This window comes from Lithobates pipiens, unplaced genomic scaffold (genome assembly GCF_037356315.1).
Source record: "Lithobates pipiens isolate NorthernLeopardFrog02 unplaced genomic scaffold, aLitPip1_a1.2 Scaffold_37, whole genome shotgun sequence".
NCBI lineage: Eukaryota > Metazoa > Chordata > Amphibia > Anura > Ranidae > Lithobates > Lithobates pipiens.
Window position 1 is genome coordinate 5,734,793 of NW_027507825.1, and position 19,955 is coordinate 5,754,747.

At 43.6% G+C, this 19,955-nt stretch overlaps 1 protein-coding gene across 1 annotated transcript in view; it reads left to right on the forward strand.

Moving 5' to 3' along the window:
- DICER1 (dicer 1, ribonuclease III) overlaps positions 1-13,282 on the forward strand; it is a 90,781-nt gene extending 77,499 nt beyond the window's left edge. Inside the window, exons 22-24 of the mRNA XM_077466709.1 lie at positions 7,883-8,045; positions 10,594-10,669; positions 13,085-13,282. Of these exons, the coding sequence (XP_077322835.1) occupies positions 7,883-8,045; positions 10,594-10,669; positions 13,085-13,250 (405 nt within the window). The 3' untranslated portion in view covers positions 13,251-13,282. The remainder of the gene's footprint in view (positions 1-7,882; positions 8,046-10,593; positions 10,670-13,084) is intronic.
- Positions 13,283-19,955: the final 6,673 nt, after the last annotated feature.

Genomic DNA, 19,955 nt, shown 5'->3' on the forward strand with positions numbered 1-19,955 from the left:
ACTTGCCACGTCACCTGCCACCCATTGCGTATTGTTCACTTGCCACGTCACCTGCCACCCATTGCGTATTGTTCACTTGCCACGTCACCTGCCACCCATTGCGTATTGTTCACTTGCCACGTCACCTGCCACCTGTTGCGGATTGTCCATTTGCCACGTCACCTGCCACAAGTTGCAGATTGTCCACTTGCCACGTCACCTGCCACCCATTGCAGATTGTCCACTTGCCACATCACCTACCACAAGTTGTGGATTGTCACTTTCCTTTTAAGGTGGGGAATGGGATTGTCACGTCTGAGTCAGGCAGCAGAGAGATTCAGGCAGCAGAGAGATGATGTAATCTCTCTGCTGCCAGCACAGTGAGTGAGGATGGAGCTGGCAGAGAGATTCAGGCAGCAGAGAGATGATGTAATCTCTCTGCTGCCAGCACAGTGAGTGAGGGTGGAGCTGGCAGTTCGCAGGGCGGGCGCTGGGCGGTGAGAGAAGATGTCATCTCTCTGCCCCGCCACTCGCTGATTGGCCACCCACCAAGCCTCCCCGCTGGCAGCTTCCCCGCCACGCCCCCCCCGCCGCCGCCGCCTCCGCCGCTGCCGAGTGACCCGGCTGCGTCCGCTCGTACAGTCAGTGTGACTGTACGAGAGCTGAGCGGATAGGCAGCTCGGCGGCTCACCCGCCGCCCGCTCACCGGGCCCTTCTCAGCTGCGGGCCCCATAGCGACCGCACGGGTCGCTATGGTGGTAGTTCCGCCACTGCACACAGCCATTAATGTCTAAACCGCTGGCAACAAAAGTGAGCGCACTAAAGTGTCAATATTTTGTGTGGCCACCATTATTTTCCAGCACTACCTTAACCCTCTTGGGCATGGAGTTCACCAGAGCTTCACAGGTTACCACTGGACTCCTCCATGACCACATCACAGCTGGTGGATGTTGGAGATCTTGCGCTCCTCCACCTTCTGTTTGAGGATGTCCCACAGATGCTCAATAGGGTTTAGGTCTGGAGACATGCTTGGCCAGTCCATCACCTTTACCCTCAGCTTCTTTAGCAAGGTAGTGGTCATTATGGAGGTGTGTTTGGGGTTGTTATCATGTTGGAATACTGCCCTACCGCTTGATGTCCACTGGTACCCACCTATCATCACCCACGGAGACAGAACTCCAGTCTACCTATGTAAACATTTATATATAATTGTATTTGATTTAATATCATTTAATATAAATTTATTGTTAACCATTATTGGCACCTTTTTAGTGCAAGAAAAGCTCAAGAAAAAGGCAATCTCTGACCGTCTCTTGCATCGCGTCCGCAGTCTGTGGCCGTCTCTTGCATCGCGTCCGCAGTCTGTGGCCGTCTCTTGCATCGCGTCCGCAGTCTGTGGCCGTCTCTTGCATAGCGTCCGCAGTGTGTGGCCATCTCTTGCATAGCGTCCGCAGTGTGTGGCCGTCTCTTGCATAGCGTCCGCAGTGTGTGGCCGTCTCTTGCATAGCGTCCGCAGTGTGTGGCCGTCTCTTGCATAGCGTCCGCCGTGTGTGGCCGTCTCTTGCATAGCGTCCGCAGTGTGTGGCCGTCTCTTGCATTGCGTCCGCAGTGTGTGGCCGTCTCTTGCATAGCGTCCGCAGTGTGTGGCCGTCTCTTGCATAGCGTCCGCAGTGTGTGGCCGTCTCTTGCATAGCGTCCGCAGTGTGTGGCCGTCTCTTGCATAGCGTCCGCAGTGTGTGGCCGTCTCTTGCATAGCGTCCGCAGTGTGTGGCCGTCTCTTGCATAGCGTCCGCAGTGTGTGGCCGTCTCTTGCATAGCGTCCGCAGTGTGTGGCCGTCTCTTGCATAGCGTCCGCAGTGTGTGGCCGTCTCTTGCATAGCGTCCGCAGTCTGTGGCCGTCTCTTGCATAGCGTCCGCAGTCTGTGGCCGTCTCTTGCATAGCGTCCGCAGTCTGTGGCCGTCTCTTGCATAGCGTCCGCAGTCTGTGGCCGTCTCTTGCATAGCGTCCGCAGTCTGTGGCCGTCTCTTGCATAGCGTCCGCAGTCTGTGGCCGTCTCTTGCATAGCGTCCGCAGTGTGTGGCCGTCTCTTGCATAGCGTCCGCAGTGTGTGGCCGTCTCTTGCATAGCGTCCGCAGTGTGTGGCCGTCTCTTGCATAGCGTCCGCCGTGTGTGGCCGTCTCTTGCATAGCGTCCGCAGTGTGTGGCCGTCTCTTGCATTGCGTCCGCAGTGTGTGGCCGTCTCTTGCATAGCGTCCGCAGTGTGTGGCCGTCTCTTGCATAGCGTCCGCAGTGTGTGGCCGTCTCTTGCATAGCGTCCGCAGTGTGTGGCCGTCTCTTGCATAGCGTCCGCAGTGTGTGGCCGTCTCTTGCATAGCGTCCGCAGTGTGTGGCCGTCTCTTGCATAGCGTCCGCAGTGTGTGGCCGTCTCTTGCATAGCGTCCGCAGTGTGTGGCCGTCTCTTGCATAGCGTCCGCAGTGTGTGGCCGTCTCTTGCATAGCGTCCGCAGTCTGTGGCCGTCTCTTGCATAGCGTCCGCAGTCTGTGGCCGTCTCTTGCATAGCGTCCGCAGTCTGTGGCCGTCTCTTGCATAGCGTCCGCAGTCTGTGGCCGTCTCTTGCATAGCGTCCGCAGTCTGTGGCCGTCTCTTGCATAGCGTCCGCAGTCTGTGGCCGTCTCTTGCATAGCGTCCGCAGTCTGTGGCCGTCTCTTGCATAGCGTCCGCAGTCTGTGGCCGTCTCTTGCATAGCGTCCGCAGTCTGTGGCCGTCTCTTGCATAGCGTCCGCAGTCTGTGGCCGTCTCTTGCATAGCGTCCGCAGTCTGTGGCCGTCTCTTGCATAGCGTCCGCAGTCTGTGGCCGTCTCTTGCATAGCGTCCGCAGTCTGTGGCCGTCTCTTGCATCGCGCCCGCAGTCTGTGGTCTCTGGCCGTCTCTTGCATCGCGCCCGCAGCATCTTGCACCTCTATCAGATCTGATTCAGGAGATCAAACAACCTTGCCTGTGCCCATCAGATGCATCATCCATCGCCTGTGCCCATCAGATGCATCATCCATCGCCTGTGCCCATCAGATGCATCATCCATCGCCTGTGCCCATCGCAGTCTGTGGCCGTCTCTTGCATCGCGCCCGCAGTCTGTGGCCGTCTCTTGCATCGCGCCCGCAGTCTGTGGCCGTCTCTTGCATCGCGCCCGCAGTCTGTGGCCGTCTCTTGCATCGCGCCCGCAGTCTGTGGCCGTCTCTTGCATCGCGCCCGCAGTCTGTGGCCGTCTCTTGCATCGCGCCCGCAGTCTGTGGCCGTCTCTTGCATCGCGCCCGCAGTCTGTGGCCGTCTCTTGCATAGCGTCTGCAGTCTGTGGCCGTCTCTTGCATAGTGTCCGCAGTCTGTGGTCTGTGGCCGTCTCTTGCATCGCGCCCGCAGCATCTTGCACCTCTATCAGATCTGATTCAGGAGATCAAACAACCTTGCCTGTGCCCATCAGATGCATCATCCATCGCCTGTGCCCATCAGATGCATCATCCATTGCCTGTGCCCATCAGATGCATCCTTGCCAGTGCCCGGATCACTAAGAGTAACGATCTCCCGCTGTGTCATGGATCTTAGACTTGAACTTCCTGGGCCGGACAGCCGATGTAACAAAGTCCCGCCTCCTAGATCGGCTCCTATGATGCACATCACACTGATTACATTTCCCGGCATTGTATAAGTGTTCTGTCTATCACAGGAGTCGGTCTAGGTCTTTGTTACAGGGGCTGCCGAATATATCAGATTAAAGCTCCGTAACAGCGGGAGATTGCAGCTTTGGGTGACGCAGGAGGAGGAGGGAGAGGAGGACTCTGACAGGGGCGTGCCAAGATGAGACACCCCCCCCAATATGTGGCACCCGGGGCAGATCGCCCCCTTTCTGGTGCCGTTATTGGTACCTTTTTTTTTTTCTTCTTTCAGCTGAGAGCCAAAAACACAATTTTCTGCTGATTTATTTTACGGGCGCCGACATTTCAGTGCACCTCTATCAAGTACCACCAAAAGTAAGCTCTATTTATGGGGAAAAAGGACATCAATTTTATTTAGGTACAGCGTCGCTCAAAAGCGCATTTGTCAGTTAAAGTGACGCAGGGCTGCATCACAAAAAAATGGCCTGGTCATGAAAGGGGGGGGGGGGGGTAAATTTTCCGGAAGTGAAGTGGTTAGTAGCACTTTGCAATATTATGGAGACTGACCCGAAATGAGAGTCCCACTATGCGTTGGAAGCCAATTTGAAAAGACAGAATTGGGCACTTGGCAATTTTTAGCAATGCATTTATTTCCTGATTCAGATTATTGTTGCTTCCTTTTATGTTTATGAAGCTCCTGCAGCTGAATGGTCTTGGTTCCGGCTTCAGAGTGACCTATCTGACAGCCTCACCGTGACTGAGAGCAAATCCCCCCCCCCAGGTGTAGTATTAACCAGCATAGTCCTCTCCCAGAGACTGATGTCCATGTATAATACTGCACACAATCCAACCTAGACCCACCAAGGTCTCCAGGCTTCTACAATGTATAATCTTTGGTCCAGAAGTGATTAAGACCCCCTTCACCCTGAGGCAGTTTTCAGACATTTTTAGCGCTAGAAATATCGCCTGAAAACTGCTTCCTGTGCCGCCCCAGTGCTTTCACACCGGGGCGGTTTCGCTTGTAGGAAGTTAGAAAGTCCTGCAAGCACCACCTTTGGGGTGGTTTGGGAGCGGTATATACACCGCTTCTCCACTGCCCCTGCCCATTGCAATGAATGGGCAGCGCTTCCGCAGCACCTTAAAGAGGAAGTAAACCCTGATGAGTTTACTTCCTCTTTTTTTCCCTGCAAAGGTAAAGCATAATGGACTACTATGCATCGCATCGCATTGCATCGCATAGTAGCTCATTATGTGTCACTTACCTGACACAGGAGCCAGCGAAGTCGCCGCTGTCCCCTGTAGTCCGCCGCATCCATCTTGCTGGTGGCGTCTCGCAGCTCCGACGAATCACAGCGGCGAAGCCGCGATGACGTCACTCCCGCGCATGCGCACGGGAGTCGACAAATTAGGCAAATCCATTCTTGGACTTGCCGCATTTAGTGCGCCTGCGCGCCGCTGTCTACGGCGCATGCGCCGTAGACAGCGGTGCCCATTTTCGGGCAAATATCTCCTAAACCATATAGGTTTAGGAGATATTGCTTGGACCTACAGGTAAGCCTTAATCTAGGCTTACCTGTAGGTCAAAGTGGTTTGAAAGGGTTTACTTCCTCTTTAAGGCTGCATTTAAACCTGAGCGCTTTCAGCTCGTAAAACGCTCAAAAAGCAAAATCCCATTCATTTCAATGGCACCCGTTCACATCGGAGTGTTTTGTCACCGGATGCAAAACGCCTGAAGCTCAAAAAATTACATGAGCTTCTTTTTTGGGCAGATTACAATCATGTTTCTGCTTTTTACATTGGTGAACTTTTTGGCCTGTACAAAATCACGGCAAAAACCCACGACTTTCTGCCTGAACACGAAACGCTCAAGTGTGGATGTAGCCTAAAAGCGATTTGGAGGCCCCACAACACGGGTGTTTTAAACCCCTTCTTTGAGGTTAAAAGTGCCCCACTAGCATCTGAAAAGCGCAGCTAAAATGAGTGGTGCTTTACCACTAAGGCACGGACTGCCCCAGTGTGAAAGGGGGTCTAACCAGGGAGGTTATGGCAGCCTTGAACACCAAACCTTTACCATTGACCACTTCATCTTCTCTGGGGGGGGAATCTAAGATGGAAAAGGACCTGGGGGTCCTAGTAGATGATGGGCTCAGCAATGCCAAGCTGCTGCTATCAAAGCAAACAGAATATTGGCATTAAAAAGGATCAACTCCAGAGATAAAACCATAATTCTCCCCTCTACAAGACTCTGGTCCAGCCGCACCTGGAGTATACTGTCCAGTTCTGGGCACCAGTCCTCAGGAAGGATGTACTGGAAATGGAGCGACTACAAAGAAGGGCAACAAAGCTGATAAAAGGTCTGGAGGATATTAGTGATGAGGAAAGGTTGTGAGCTCTGAACTTATTCTTTCTGGAGAAGAGACGCCTGAGAGGGGATGTGATTTCATTATATAAATACCGGACTGGTGACCCCACAATAGAGAGAAAACTTTTTCGTGGAAGGGACTTTAACAAGACACGTGGCCACTCATTAAAATGAGAAGAAAAGAGGTCTAACCTTAAACTATGTAGAGGGTTCTTTACTGTAAGAGCGGCAAGGATGTGGAATTCCCTTCCACAGGCGGTGGTCTCAGCGGGGAACATCAACAGTTTCAAGAAACTATTAGATAAGAACCTAAAAGATCACAACATACGGAGATATACAAATATACAATGTAATACTGACATATAATTAGGGCTGAAACAACTAATCGATTATGAAATTAATCGATTACTATTTTCATAATTGATTAATCGGCCAGTAACAAAATGGGGTTAAAGAAAAACTAAAATGAGCCCTTTATAGTACAAAAATATAATCACTACTGTAAATATTTCTTTCACTGTTCTACAGTGAAAAATTGAAACCCCTTCTAGTAGTGATTATCTGCTTTTTTTTTTTTGTACTATAAAGGGCTAATTTTAGTCTTTTTAACCCCATTATGTTGCTACATGTCTAAGCCCCCGTACACACGGTCGGAGATTTTGCCAACCAAATCCGTCGGATTTTGCCCGTCGGATTGTGTCCGAAACTGTTGCATACACACGGTCGGGCCAAGTTGGCGAAAAATCCGATCTTTCAGAACGTGATGACGTAATTTCGTTACGATGGGACTACATTCAGGCTAGTAGCCAATAGCTTTGATGTAGGAATTTGATCTGAGCATGCGTGGCACTTGGTCCGATGAAAATTCTCTACACATGATCGGATTAGGTCCGTCCGGCCCAGTTGGTCGGGAAATATTTCCAACATGTTGGAAAATTGGGTCGGACGGAGATTCGGACGGAATCAGTCCGATGCAGACCACACACAGTCGGATTATCTGACGACACGGTCCGATAAGACTCATTCCGACGGATTCTCCGACCGTGTGTACAAGGGCTTAGGCCTGGTTCACATCTATATGTTTATTGGTGCTTTTTGCAGAAACGCACTACAGTTCATTTACATGGTTTCCTATGGGACATGTTCACATCTGTGCTTTTTTTTTTTTTTTCAGCCGCTGCATATTTGGAAAGGGTCAGGGACTTTTAACGCAAAACGGTACTTTTTTTGGTTCAATATACTTCAATGGAGAAGCTGCAGAAAAGAATGTAATGCGTTTTTGCAGCAATTTGTGTTTTTTAATCTGCCCAAAAAAAACACAAATTGCAGTAAAATCACATGCGCAAAAAATCAAAACGCACAGCAAAAAGCACCGCAGAAACAGATCAAAAGCTAAAACTGCATAGGTTGTGTACCGAGCCTTATGCTGGCCTCACCGATCAATTTTCAGGTGAGATTATTCAGATGAAAAATCTTTGTACATTCGTTGAATGAAATAATTTTGTTTGAAATTTTCACTTCATTTCTGAACAAAAACCACATAAACTGCCTGAAAATTCCTTTGACTGAGAAGTTTTCTATTTCCACATTTTCCTATCACTGTGGTTGAAAATGAACATCAATTTCACCCACTTTTAATTTAAGATTATTATCCGATTAATCGAAAACAATAATCGGCCAACTAATCGATTATGAAAATAATCATTAGTTGCAGCCCTACATATAATCACACACATAGGTTGGACTTGTGTCTTTTTTTTCAACCTCACCTACTATGTAACTTTGTATGTAATCTCTAGAAGATTTATCCACCCCCCATTTGACTGATAATGAACTGTAAATGCAAAAACCCATCTATTTTTTTTTTTTTTTTCCTTTCTTTCAATTTTCAGCTGAGAAGATCAGAAGAAGATGAGGAGAAAGAAGAAGACATAGAAGTCCCTAAGGCGATGGGAGACATATTCGAGTCGCTTGCCGGAGCGATCTACATGGACAGCGGCATGTCTCTGGAAACTGTTTGGCAGGTTTATTACCCGATGATGAGACCGTTGATAGGTGAGTGTACAGCCGCGGATGTCCTACACTCAGCCTAGTGAAGAAATTAACTTTTCTCTAGAGTAAATGGTTTGGTTAACTGGTTGAGTTCCCGATTGTAGAACTAGTCAACGATTTGTGTTCACCATAGTGACTAGAGGTCGACCGATATGGGTTTTTCTCTGGCCGATGCCGATATTTAGAAATCATGGCGGCCGATAGCCGATATATGATGCCGATTTTTTTGGGCCGATATGTTAGGCCGATTTTATTTTATTTTATTTATTTATTTTTAATCCCCCTTGATCTAACACACCTTTCCCACTGTGGCGTTTTTCAGGCGCTTTTGGGCTAAAAATAGCGCCTGTAAAGTGCCTGTAAAACGGCTCCCCTGCAGTCTGTGTGAAAGACGGAGTGCTTTCACACTGAGGCGATGCTCTGGCAGGATCTTAAAAAAAAGTCCTGCAAGCGGCACGTTTGGAGTGGTGTATACCGCTCCTCCACCACTCCTGCCCATTGATATGAATGGGCACCACTGCCGAAGCGCATGCAATGCGATCTGGCATCGGGGCTTCACGGGCGCATTTAACCTCTTCCTTGGCCGCTAGCTGGGTTATATGTGCCCCACTAGCAGCCAAATAGCACCGCTAAAATGATGGTAAAGAGCCGCTAAAACTTGCGTTTTACCATCAACGCCTCCCCGCTCCAGTGTGAAAGCGGCCTTCATAAGTGATACAGAAAATTTCTTACACTTAAACATTTATTAAACAAAACAAACCTCCAATCAGTTTACTTGTATGTATGATTTAGATAAAAAAAAAAATATATATATATATATATATATATATATATATATATATATAATATTAAATAAAAACAGGTAGTCAAAACTTTTGGACAAAAAAAAAAAAAAATGGGCTAACTTTACTGTTTTTATTTTATTTTTATTTTTTTCCCAAAAAAATGCATTTGAAAGACCTCTGTGCAAATGCCGTGTGACATAAAATATTGCAACAACCGCTATTTTATTGCCTAGGACAGTGATGGCGAACCTTGGCAACCCAGATGTTTTGGAACTACATTTCCCATGATGCTCTGGCACTCTGCAGTGTAGTGGAGCATCATGGGAAATGTAGTTCCAAAACATCTGGGGTGCCAAGGTTCGCCATCACTGGCCTAGGATCTCTGCTAAAAAAATATATATCATTTTTGGGGGGTCTAAGTGATTTTCTGGCAGAAAATACAGGATTTTTACTTGTAAGCAACAAGTGTCAGAAAAGATTTAGTCTTTAAATGGTTAAACTGAGAACTTCTACACACAGAGATGACTTCATTCATTCAGAAGTGTAAACATTGTATCTTTCTGTTCTTTTCTTGGCAGCCCAGAGAGGAGGAAAGTGTTTCTATGATGACTCAGCAACTCACACTGACTTCTATTACAGAAGTCATTTCAAAGTCCCTGTAGTTCTAAATCTGCTTTTTATCAGCACAATCGGCCGATGCCGATTATTTAAAAAACGGCAAATATCGGCCGATATATCGGTCGACCTCTAATAGTGACACTGTACTGCTCTCGGGAGGTGATCGTTTTTTTTTTTTTCTTTACATTATGATTGCTTATTAGTCATGATCACTGTATAGGCAAACTTTTTTTCACTTTTAAACTGCAAACGGCATCCATTCACGTTCCATTGTGTACATTAGTGATAGCTGTGATTGGCCATGTCTGTTCCATGTGATGACTGTGACCAATCGCAAAGCTCATCCTAGTAGTACACAATGACTATGAATGAAAGTGATTGTTTACATTAGCTGTTGTCATTGGTCAACAGCGCTCACATGGTATCGGGGCTGCTCACAGCAGCTGTTACAATGATCTATGTTCCACTGGACACGGCTGGGCACAAATTGCTGCGTGGCCTAAAGGGTGAGCACAAGGCAAAGCGAAACTAGGGGGGGTCTTCATATGACGTGACACAGATGATTAACCACTTGCCACCACAATACGTATGTATGTTGCTCTTTGTAAGTGGTTTTACCGGGTTAATGGGCCCAACCCCCTCCCACTGTTCACCGGTGTTTCTCGAGCTTACTGCTTCTATTGGTTTGCCCGAGAAAAAAAATAAAAAAAATAAAAATCTCAACTTCCCAGCCAGGGCATCACCATTTTTTCAAATGCAGAGGCCAGGCGTGATATAACATCGCACTCGGCCTACGTACGATCATAGCGACTCCAAGGGACCATCCTCCGGGAAATCTCTATGGTGCGCATGCAGAGCTGGCGAATCCCTTCTCCAGTTTAAGAACGATCAAGCGGCTGAACAGTGCAGGGAATCGCCAGCTGATAAAGAAGATATCTGAATCATGTCTGTAACTGTACCCATAATTCAGATATCACCGCTCAAAGTCAAGAAAGTCATATGATGTGGGGTGGGTGGGAAACTGTTAAACTTGTAAACAAAAAGCGCCAGGAAAAGTCAGGGGGTCAAAGTTAACCAGACATAATTTTTAAATTTTTTTTTTAAACATTTTGCAAATCTCTAACCAAGACTTTTTATTTCTGTTACAGAGAAATTTTCAGCCAATGTTCCTCGTTCCCCAGTGAGAGAATTATTGGAGATGGAGCCGGAGACTGCCAAGTTCAGGTGAGTTCGGAGAGTCGATTATAGAGGAGTGTGCGATCCTGGGGCGGTCCTGGGTGCCGGGCCGGTAATCCACCCAGCTGTGTTGTTGTGAGCCATAGCTTACTGTATTTGGTGAAACCTTCCACGTATATTTGCAAATCGTGTATCTAAAAACTCTTTTTAATACAAATGCCAAACAATATTTTTTATTTTTTTGCTGGCTAGCTGGTAAGAATACTGGGACTTTTTTATTTTTTGGTATAGTAAATGGTAGAGAGATGGCACAAAAGTAAAGTTTGCTCCCGTAGTGCCCTGGTGGCGATGGTCTTGGTAAGTCAGTTTTATATAATGGTAGATTAATAAACAAGCACTTAGAATGGCTGCTGGACCACCTAGGGCAGTAATGGCGAACCTTGGCACCCCAGATGTTTTGGAACTACATTTCCCATGATCTTCATGCACTCTGCAGTGTAGATGAGCATCATGGGAAATGTAGTTCCAATACATCTGGGGTGCCAAGGTTCGCCATCTCTGGCCTAGGTTATTCCTATGAAGTGTGTATAGGTAAAAAAAAAAAGGCCCAACTTTCTAAGTGTAGTTTATTTAAATAGCGTTTAAAATCCAATATATAAATATGCACTCACTGTGTAACATAAAAAACACTGGCATATCAAATGACAGGTCCGCCCTGGAATAAGTAGTCTGTTGGAGAACAAAGGGCCAGTGGCTAGCTGCAGTTAGGCAGGGGCGTGGCCAGGCCAAGCAGGATGGCGCCTGGGTAGATAAAACCCGCTCGCTCGGTCTCCTCTAGTTATGAGCAGCAGAGCTGGGCAAAAAAGCGTCTGGATGTCCGTAGCAGGAAAAGGCAGTGGAGTCCACCCTGGTGTAAGTAGTCTGTTGGAGCAGAAAGGACCGATGTCTGCAGAGTTAGGCAGGGGCGTGGCCAGACTAAGCAGGATGCCGGCTGGGTAGAAAAAAACCACACCCTTTTTCCTGCCCAGCTCTGCTTGTCACAGCTGGAGAAGAACATGTCTGGATCTCCGTAGCAGGAGGGGGCAGTGGAGTCCACATTGGAATAAGTAGTCTGTTGGAGGAGAAAGAGCCAATGTCTACCATCAGACTTAGGCAGGGGCGTGGCCAGACCAAGCAGAGAGGATAGCATCTGGGTAGATGAAAACCATGCACTCGTTCTTCTCCAGTTGTGATAAGCAGGGCTGGGCAGGAGGAGACAGTGGAGCCCCCTCTGGAAGTAGTAGTAGTCTGTTGGAGCAGAAAGGGCCGATGTCTATCCGCAGGCTTAGGCTGGGGCATTGCCAGACTCAGCAGGATTGGCAGCTGTGTAAATAAAAACGCATGCTCAGTCTCCTCCAGCTGTGATGAGCATAGCTGGACAGGAAAGAATTCGGATCTCTGTAGCAGGAGGAGGCAGTGGAGTCCACCCTGGGATAAGTAGTCTATTGGAGGAGAAAGGGCCAATGTTTACTAGCAGAGTTGGGCAGGAGCGTGACCAGGCCAAGCAGAGAGGAGCAGGATGGCGGCTGGGTAGATAAAAACCAGAGCCTCGTTCTTCTCCAGCTGTGACTAGCAGAGCTAGGCAGGAAAGCGTTCACATCTCCGTAGCGGGAGGACGCAGTGAAGTCCACTCTGGGATAAGTAGTCTGTTGGAGGAGGAGAGGGCCGATGTCGATCTGCAGAGTTGGGCAAGCAAAGTGGAGCAGGATGGTGGCTGGCTGAATAAGGGATGAATAAACACCACGTGCTCAGCCACCTCCTCATGTCTGCTTAACATCCTATGTGGGAAGCGTTAAAAATAGCATGTTAGCAGGCTTGTGTTGTATCACGAAACGCGTAGCCACGCCTCTACGGATGCAAGGCGTGGCTTCACTGGCTTCTACAGAGATCCAGATTAGTTCCTGCCCAGCTCTCCTTGTCACAACTAGAGGAGACCGAGCTCGTGTTTTTTTTTGGGTTTTTTTTTTTCCTACCCAGTTGCCTTTCTGCTCCACTCTAAGCCTGCCCACACCTCTACCTAACTCTGCAGATAGACATAGGCCCTTTCTCCTCCAACAGACTACTTATCCCAGGGTAGATTTCTCCTGCTACGGAGATTCAGATGCTTTCCTGCCCGGCTCAGCTGGTCACAGCTGGAGGACGGAACACGTAGTTATCTTATTCAGCTGCCTTTCTGTGCCTCTCTGCTTGGCCACGCCCCTGCCTAACTCTGCAGATAAACACCTGCCCTTTCTCCTCCAACAGACTTACTTATCCCAGGGTCAATTCCACTCGACCTGTCATTTGATATGCCGGTTTTACATGTGCATATTTTATACCTTTTTGATTTTTTAGCTCTGCAATTAACTGCACTTAGGTGTGGCGCTCCCTTCTTTTCTTTAGATTCATGTTTTTGTTCTGAGAAATCTTAATTTCTTTCGGCAGCCCGGCGGAGAGAACCTACGATGGCAAAGTCCGAGTCACTGTAGAAGTCGTAGGAAAAGGAAAATTTAAAGGCGTCGGCCGGAGCTACAGAATTGCCAAATCCGCCGCTGCCAGAAGGGCCCTTAGAAGCCTCAAAGCAAATCAACCTCAGGTCGTATCAAGCTGAGAAAAATGATTGGTCAATGCAAAAAAAAAAAAAAAAAAAAAAAAAAAGAGTCCATCCACCGAGGAGCGTTCGACATACCTGTGATGACTAACCTTACTGACGTTGAGAGGAGCAAATTACGGAGGAAAGTAACGCATGAAAAAGCACGGATAACATCGGTAACCATGTGGTGCGGTGGTGTAGGCCACGTCAAGCTCTTTGCAAACCAATATGAGACAAGATGGTGTTTTTTTTTTTTTTGTTTTTTTTTGGGGGGGTTTTTTTTTTTTTTTTGTTTTTTATTTTTTTTTTTTTTGGTTTTTACTCCATTCTTTATCACAAGTCTTCTATATCCACAAATTTATAGCACATCCTGAAGGCAGAATCCATCCGATCTCAGTTTATTTTTTTAGGGCTTTGCTCAGACATGGGTTGCTGAGGGAGAGGAAAAAAATATATATATATCAACCTGTGAATGGAATCGTGTATATTACGTATTTTTGTCCCATTCACATATTTTTTTTTTTTTTTTTTTTATGTATAAGCGGTTTCGGATAAATCTGAACCAATGGGGTGCTCGTAATTACCATTATATTTTTTTTGTCTTGGTTTTCATGCACAAAAAAGAAAATCTGTTTTTCATGCAAAAAAAAAAAAAAAAAAACGTAAAATTCTAAAATATTGCACTTACAGGGGCACTGTTTTTGTGTCAAGGGGTGAGTGAATATTACTTTGTATTATGTGTTTAAAAAAAAAAAAAAAAAAAAAGAATGTTAATCAGAAGGACAATTTTATGCCACAAAGTTCCTATTTAATAGAATTTTACTGCCTTTTATAGACAGGAATATCACTCCCTCTTTATTCATTCAAACATGTCCAACCTTGACTCCTCCAGACACACATGCATGCAGTACCTATTGATATATATATTTTTTTGTTTTTCAAGGCTGTGACTTTAAATTATTTCAGAATTATTACTTTTTTTTTTTTTTTTTTTTTTTTTGTGGGTGTCGACAGATTTTAAGAACGTTTCTATGTAAAGGAGGAAAGGAAAAAAAAAAAATAATAATGCTTTTCTAACTAGCGGGAAAAGATTTAATTGAATGCTGCGTAATCTTTTTTTTTTTTTTTTTTTTGGAGGGTGTATTTGTGTGTCGCTGTAAACGTATGACATATCACAGGTAAAAAAATATGCTGCAGAATTTCTGTTTTTATCGGTGACCTAACAGATTTAGCACCTTTTTTTTTTCGGTCTCACCACTTTGACGCTTTATTTGCTCTTCATTTATTTCAGTCAAATACCACCTGGGGTTCTTTTTGAAATAGGAACACAAGTGTAAAAAAAAAAAAAATATATGTAGGTGAGACTGCTGTATTGTTTGTGTTTTTTTTTTTTTTTTCTGGGGGGAGGGTGTATTATACCTTTTCTACAATTAGTTAATGTAGGCAGTCTTCACTTGAATACCTCATTTTTCCCCCCCTCTCCATCTCTGCATGCTTTCTAATTTTTGGTGCTATGTTTTTTGTTTTTTGTTTTTTTTTTTTTGTATTATGCTTGAAATGCGTATTTTATTTGCACTGTAACTATAATACCTCTAATTCCTTAAAAAAAAAAAAAAAAAGAGAAAATTATTGCAACGGCACTTGATGCCCATTTTAATTGTTTAAAGGTTTGCTTCAACTGCTTCCACTAATGCTTGAACGCTCAAAAATGTATGTTTTGGACAGAATTGGAGGAATTCATTCCTTCTGCCGAAACGAGAAATTATTATTTTTACAGGGCAGATTAAAGGTTGTGGTGTTAATCCAGGTTTTTTTTTTTTTGCTTTTTTTTTGGCTTTTTTAAACATGGTGTCTGTTTTGCTGCCGTCTGCAGTCCCCACCTCCCAAAAATTTAGGTTGCATTTATTATTTTATTTTTTTGTAAATCATGAAATCATCTTTTTCCCACTATTTGGGTTAGCAATTGCTGACTAGACTATGTTTTGTCTTTTTTTTTTTTTTTTTTTTTTTGGTTTTTTGTTTTTTTTTTTTTGTTTTTTTCAAGAGTCTAAATATTTTCAAAAGTCTAATATTTTTGCTCTTAATGCCACCGAAAATTGTTACATAAGCTAGCTATGCGGAACATCAACTGCCATAATGTGCTTTTCATACAAACCAAACCTTTTTTTTTTTTTTGTTTTTTTTTGTTTTTTTTTTTAAATATGATGTGACCTCGTTAACCTGTTGTCATTTCACGTCTTGTACTTGTGATTACTGTGTGTGTTAATTAAGGAAAACTTACTTTGTTCAAGGTTATGTAATAAGATTTATATGGTAAATCGTAGGTTCGGACTGCCTAAGTTTTCACTGTAAAATAATTTGGTCACCATGGTATACTTGTTTCTTTTTTTTTTTTTTTTCTTTTTTTTTTTTTAACCAAACTACTGATATTGTGAACATCATTAAGAAAAGTTTTTTTTTTTTTTTTTTTTTATTTCTTTTTTCCTTTTCCCTTTTTTTTTTTTTTGTTTATTGGGACAATATTGTTCATTCCATTTTGCATCGTTTGTGATCGTCTTAAAACTCAGGTCAACTTGTGACACTTCCAAGAAAAACAATTCTAGCTGAGGGAGTATATATTTTTTTTTTTTTTTTTTTTTTGAACGTATTAGCAAATTTCAGATCAAGAACACCTCAGATTAAATATAAACCTATTTATATATTTAAGAACTAGTCGTGTTTTTTTTTTTTTTTTTGGTCAGTTATTCAGAAATATAATGTAAAGAATCTGACTTTAAAGATACAAATACAAACACTATTTTTTATTTTATTTTTTTTTGAACATTAGTACCCTTAGCAAAGATGGCACTATTTAAGGGAAGGTCACCCAATAATATGCGCACAGTGTGTATTAATGAGATCTGTCAGTGTTTGTTTTCGGGGGTCAGTATTTGTTAATATACAATTAAATAAAGTGTTATATGCAGAAGACATATAATATAACCAGATGATATAATGGTGAGCCATTTTAGGTTAAAAAAAAAAAAAAAGCGTTTTCCAAATAATTTTTCAGCTCCGTTTTATGGATTTAAAAATAGAAATCTGTCTTCTGTTTTTTTGCATCCTAGCAATAAAGCTTTGCTTTGTGTGCCACTTAAAGCAGCAGTCCCCAACCAACCTCCCAGCACCAGGGACCGGCCTCATGGAAGACCACCCCCTCCGCACGGGGAAGGGGGGTGGGGTCTGGTGTTTCGGGGGGTGGGGTCTGGTGTTTCGGGGGGTGTGGTCTGGTGTTTCGGGGGTTTGGAAGGGGGGGTGGGGTCTGGTGTTTCGGGGGTTTACAGCCTGCCCCGTCAACTGCCACTCGCATCTTTATTTGTATCTGTGTTTATTATTTTCATGAAAAATAATGAGAAATTATTATAATTATTGAAACAAAATATATATTTTTAAATCCTTATCTCTGTTAGGCTGATTACATTAGTCCTATTTAATAATAAAGCCCCCCATACACACACTCAGTTTTTCAGTTTTTCCGTCAGGTTTACCAAAACCATGTAGTAGAAGCGCCGGCCTGATTGCATTCACATTGAAACTTCTATATATTATAAGGTTTTGGTAAATCTGAAGGAAAAACTCAGCAGAAAAACTGATAGTGTGTATGGGGCATAATACGCACCCACTGAGCGACCTGACCACAGAGAGGGAAGGGAGTGGTATTGCTGGGAGAAGGGAAGCAGGGGGGCCCTCTGGTGGTGGGAGGGAGGCAATGCACTAGACCCACAAAAGGAGTCAGATCCCCCACGTGTGCAACCCCACGGGGGCCGGCCCAGGTGGAAGCGCGAGTGGCCTCCAGTGAAGTTGGAGCCGCACAAGCCTGGGGGTTGGGGACCTCTGACCTAAAAGACGTATCCATCAGTCCTCACATGCTGCTTTTCTTGGAAGTAGATTCTATGTCCTTCACATTTCTTTTAAAGGGAGACTAGAATTCCTGAAACCTTCACCCCCAAAGTCTTTATTTTTTTTTTTTTTTTTTTTTTTTTTTTTTTTATGTGGCTTTTACATTTTTACTCTTGCTTTCTGTTCTATATATTGATACACAGATTAGTACATACTGCCTCTAGTGGTCATAATGTGTATAATTTTCTTATCTGCTTAAAATAGATGTGAATCTGATCTCTAAAATTTATATATAGCCTTCAACATGTTCCATGTCATTTCAAAAGTACTTTTTTATATTTTATTTTATTTTTTTATTTTACTCCTTAAAACTAAATTAAAATAATCCCGGGTTATCCTTTTTCGGAAGGTCCTTGCTCAGACACTTTCTCCAACCGGCGCTCCTGTGAGGTCACTAGCTCGTGCAATGGAGCCTACAAGTTTCCTTTAAAATATACTGTATGTAAATCACAATAACTCAATTATCAGTTTCTTTAAAAACAAAACAAACAAAAAAAATAGTTTCCCTTTTAAATTACAACAACAAAAAAAAAAACCAATAGTTTCCCTTTTAAATTACAACAAAAAAAACAATAGTTTCCCTTTAAGCTGAAAAAAGATACAATAGTTCCCCTTTAATTAAAAAAAAAATGCAATAGTTTCCCCTTAAGTAGAAAAAAAAGTTTCCTGGTAAATGGGAAAAGAAAGATGCAGTCATTTCCCTTTACATTCCAAAAAGATACAATAGTTTCCCTTATTAAATTGTAAAAAATAAAACTATAATTTCCCTTTTAAATTGGGAAAAAAAAGGTGCAATTGTTTCCCTTTAAATTTCAAAAAAAGATTCAAAAGTTTCCCATTTAAATTGAAAAAAATAATAAAAAAATGCAATAGTTTCCCTTTTTAAAATTCAAAAAACAAAACTATAATTTCCCTTTTAAATTGGGGAAAAAAAAAGATGCAATAGTTTTTTTTTTAAATTGCAAAAAAAAAAAAAAATACAGTAATTTCCCTTTTTAAAGTGTTTCTCCAGCACTTATTTTGCCCGCTAGATCAGATTTTTATTTTTTTATTTTTTATTTTTTCACCCCCATTTTTTTCCTCATCACTGTAAATCTGCAAGCAAGCGCTCAATGGCAAGGGTTTATTATTATTTTTTTTTTTTTTCCCCGTGCACCCCAAAAACATGAAACCAGAACCCGGGAATGCTGCTTTCCCGCCCATAATCGAAGCAAATATTGTATCACCGCCCCCCCTCCCCCCCAGGGAGTGCCCCGCATGGTCTCAGCGTTCATTTTACAAGGCCCGATTACTAAGTCTGCATTCACAATACTGTCCCGGGAAGAGGCCGATCTATGCTGCATTATATATGTGTATGTGAAAGCTTATATATATCTTTTTTTTTTCTTTTTTTTTATTATTATTATTATTTGCTGTTTATGTAGCACAAAAATCGAAGCATTGCACTTGTACCGTGCTTTACCTCATTTCAGAGTGACCGGGGGAGGGGGGAGTCAACTAATATGGTTGGGGTGTTGCTGTCATTGTGATCTGAAGAATAGGACAGGATTTGTGTTGCCTGCATTGTCATGTTCTTGCATAGCAAACAATCGTCTAAGGTAGATTTCTGCTCCCCCCCCCCCTCCCACACACGCATGCACACGCACACACGCACGCACGCACACACCTTCATAGTGAGCCACGGCTACATTCTCTCCATCTATGCTGTTTTTTAATATTCCCCCTCCAATTTTTTTCCCCTGTGTTGTTGAGCGATATCATTTTAGGGGAAGCTGTAACGCTAATTTATTGAACACTTGTTCAGATTTTAAATTTTTTTGAGGATCAGCTGATTACACAGAGGAAATGCATACAATATTTTTTTTTTTTTTTTTTTTATTTATTTTTTTTTATTTTTTTTTTTTTTATTTTTTTATTATCCAGTTCCGACATTTTCACACAGCCAGGCCATCTGCCTGGCTGTGTGAAAATGTCGGAACTGGATAATAAATAAAAAATAAAAAAAAAATAAAAATAAAAAAATACACTTTTTATTTTTTTCTTATTTATTTTTTACTTTTTCCTGTAGTGTCCTATTCTCACCCCCAGCCTGCTGATTGATGAGGTCATCACTCCTCCTACCAAGCATAATCCTTGCCCACACATTTGCATGCAGCGCACCTGATTGGCTCCAAGCACTGCTGTATGGGGGGAGGACGCTCTGTCCCTCTCCTCCTTCTTTTTTTTTTTTTTTTTTATTGCTTTCACGTTGTCACATCATCTTCCAATGGGAGACTATAAGAGGTCATTTTATTGGATGTAGTGCATGGCCAACCCGCCCTGAGAAATGACACCACGCAGGCGTCGCTGAAGTGCCTGTAGACGGGAAGTGGTTGCAGCGGGTGTGCGCGCAATTTTAACTACTGCAACCCTGGAAGAATTCCCCCCCCCCCCCCTTTAATGACCAGGCCATTTTTTTTCGATACGGCACTGCGTTACTTTAACTGACAATTGCACAGCGATGCTGTACACAAAATTGATGTCATCCCCCCCCAACACAAATAGAGCTTTCTTTGGTGGTATTTGATCACCTCTACGTTTTTTATGTTTTGAGCTATAAACAAAGCAACAATTTTTGAAGGAAAACATTTTTTTTTTTGCTTTCCGCTATTAAAAATTAAAATAAAAAATCCAATAACAACAATTTAAAAAAATAGAATTTCTTCATCAGTTTAGGCCAATAAATATTCTGCTACATATTTTTGGTAAAAAAAAAAAACGAAGTGTATATTGATTGCTGCGCAC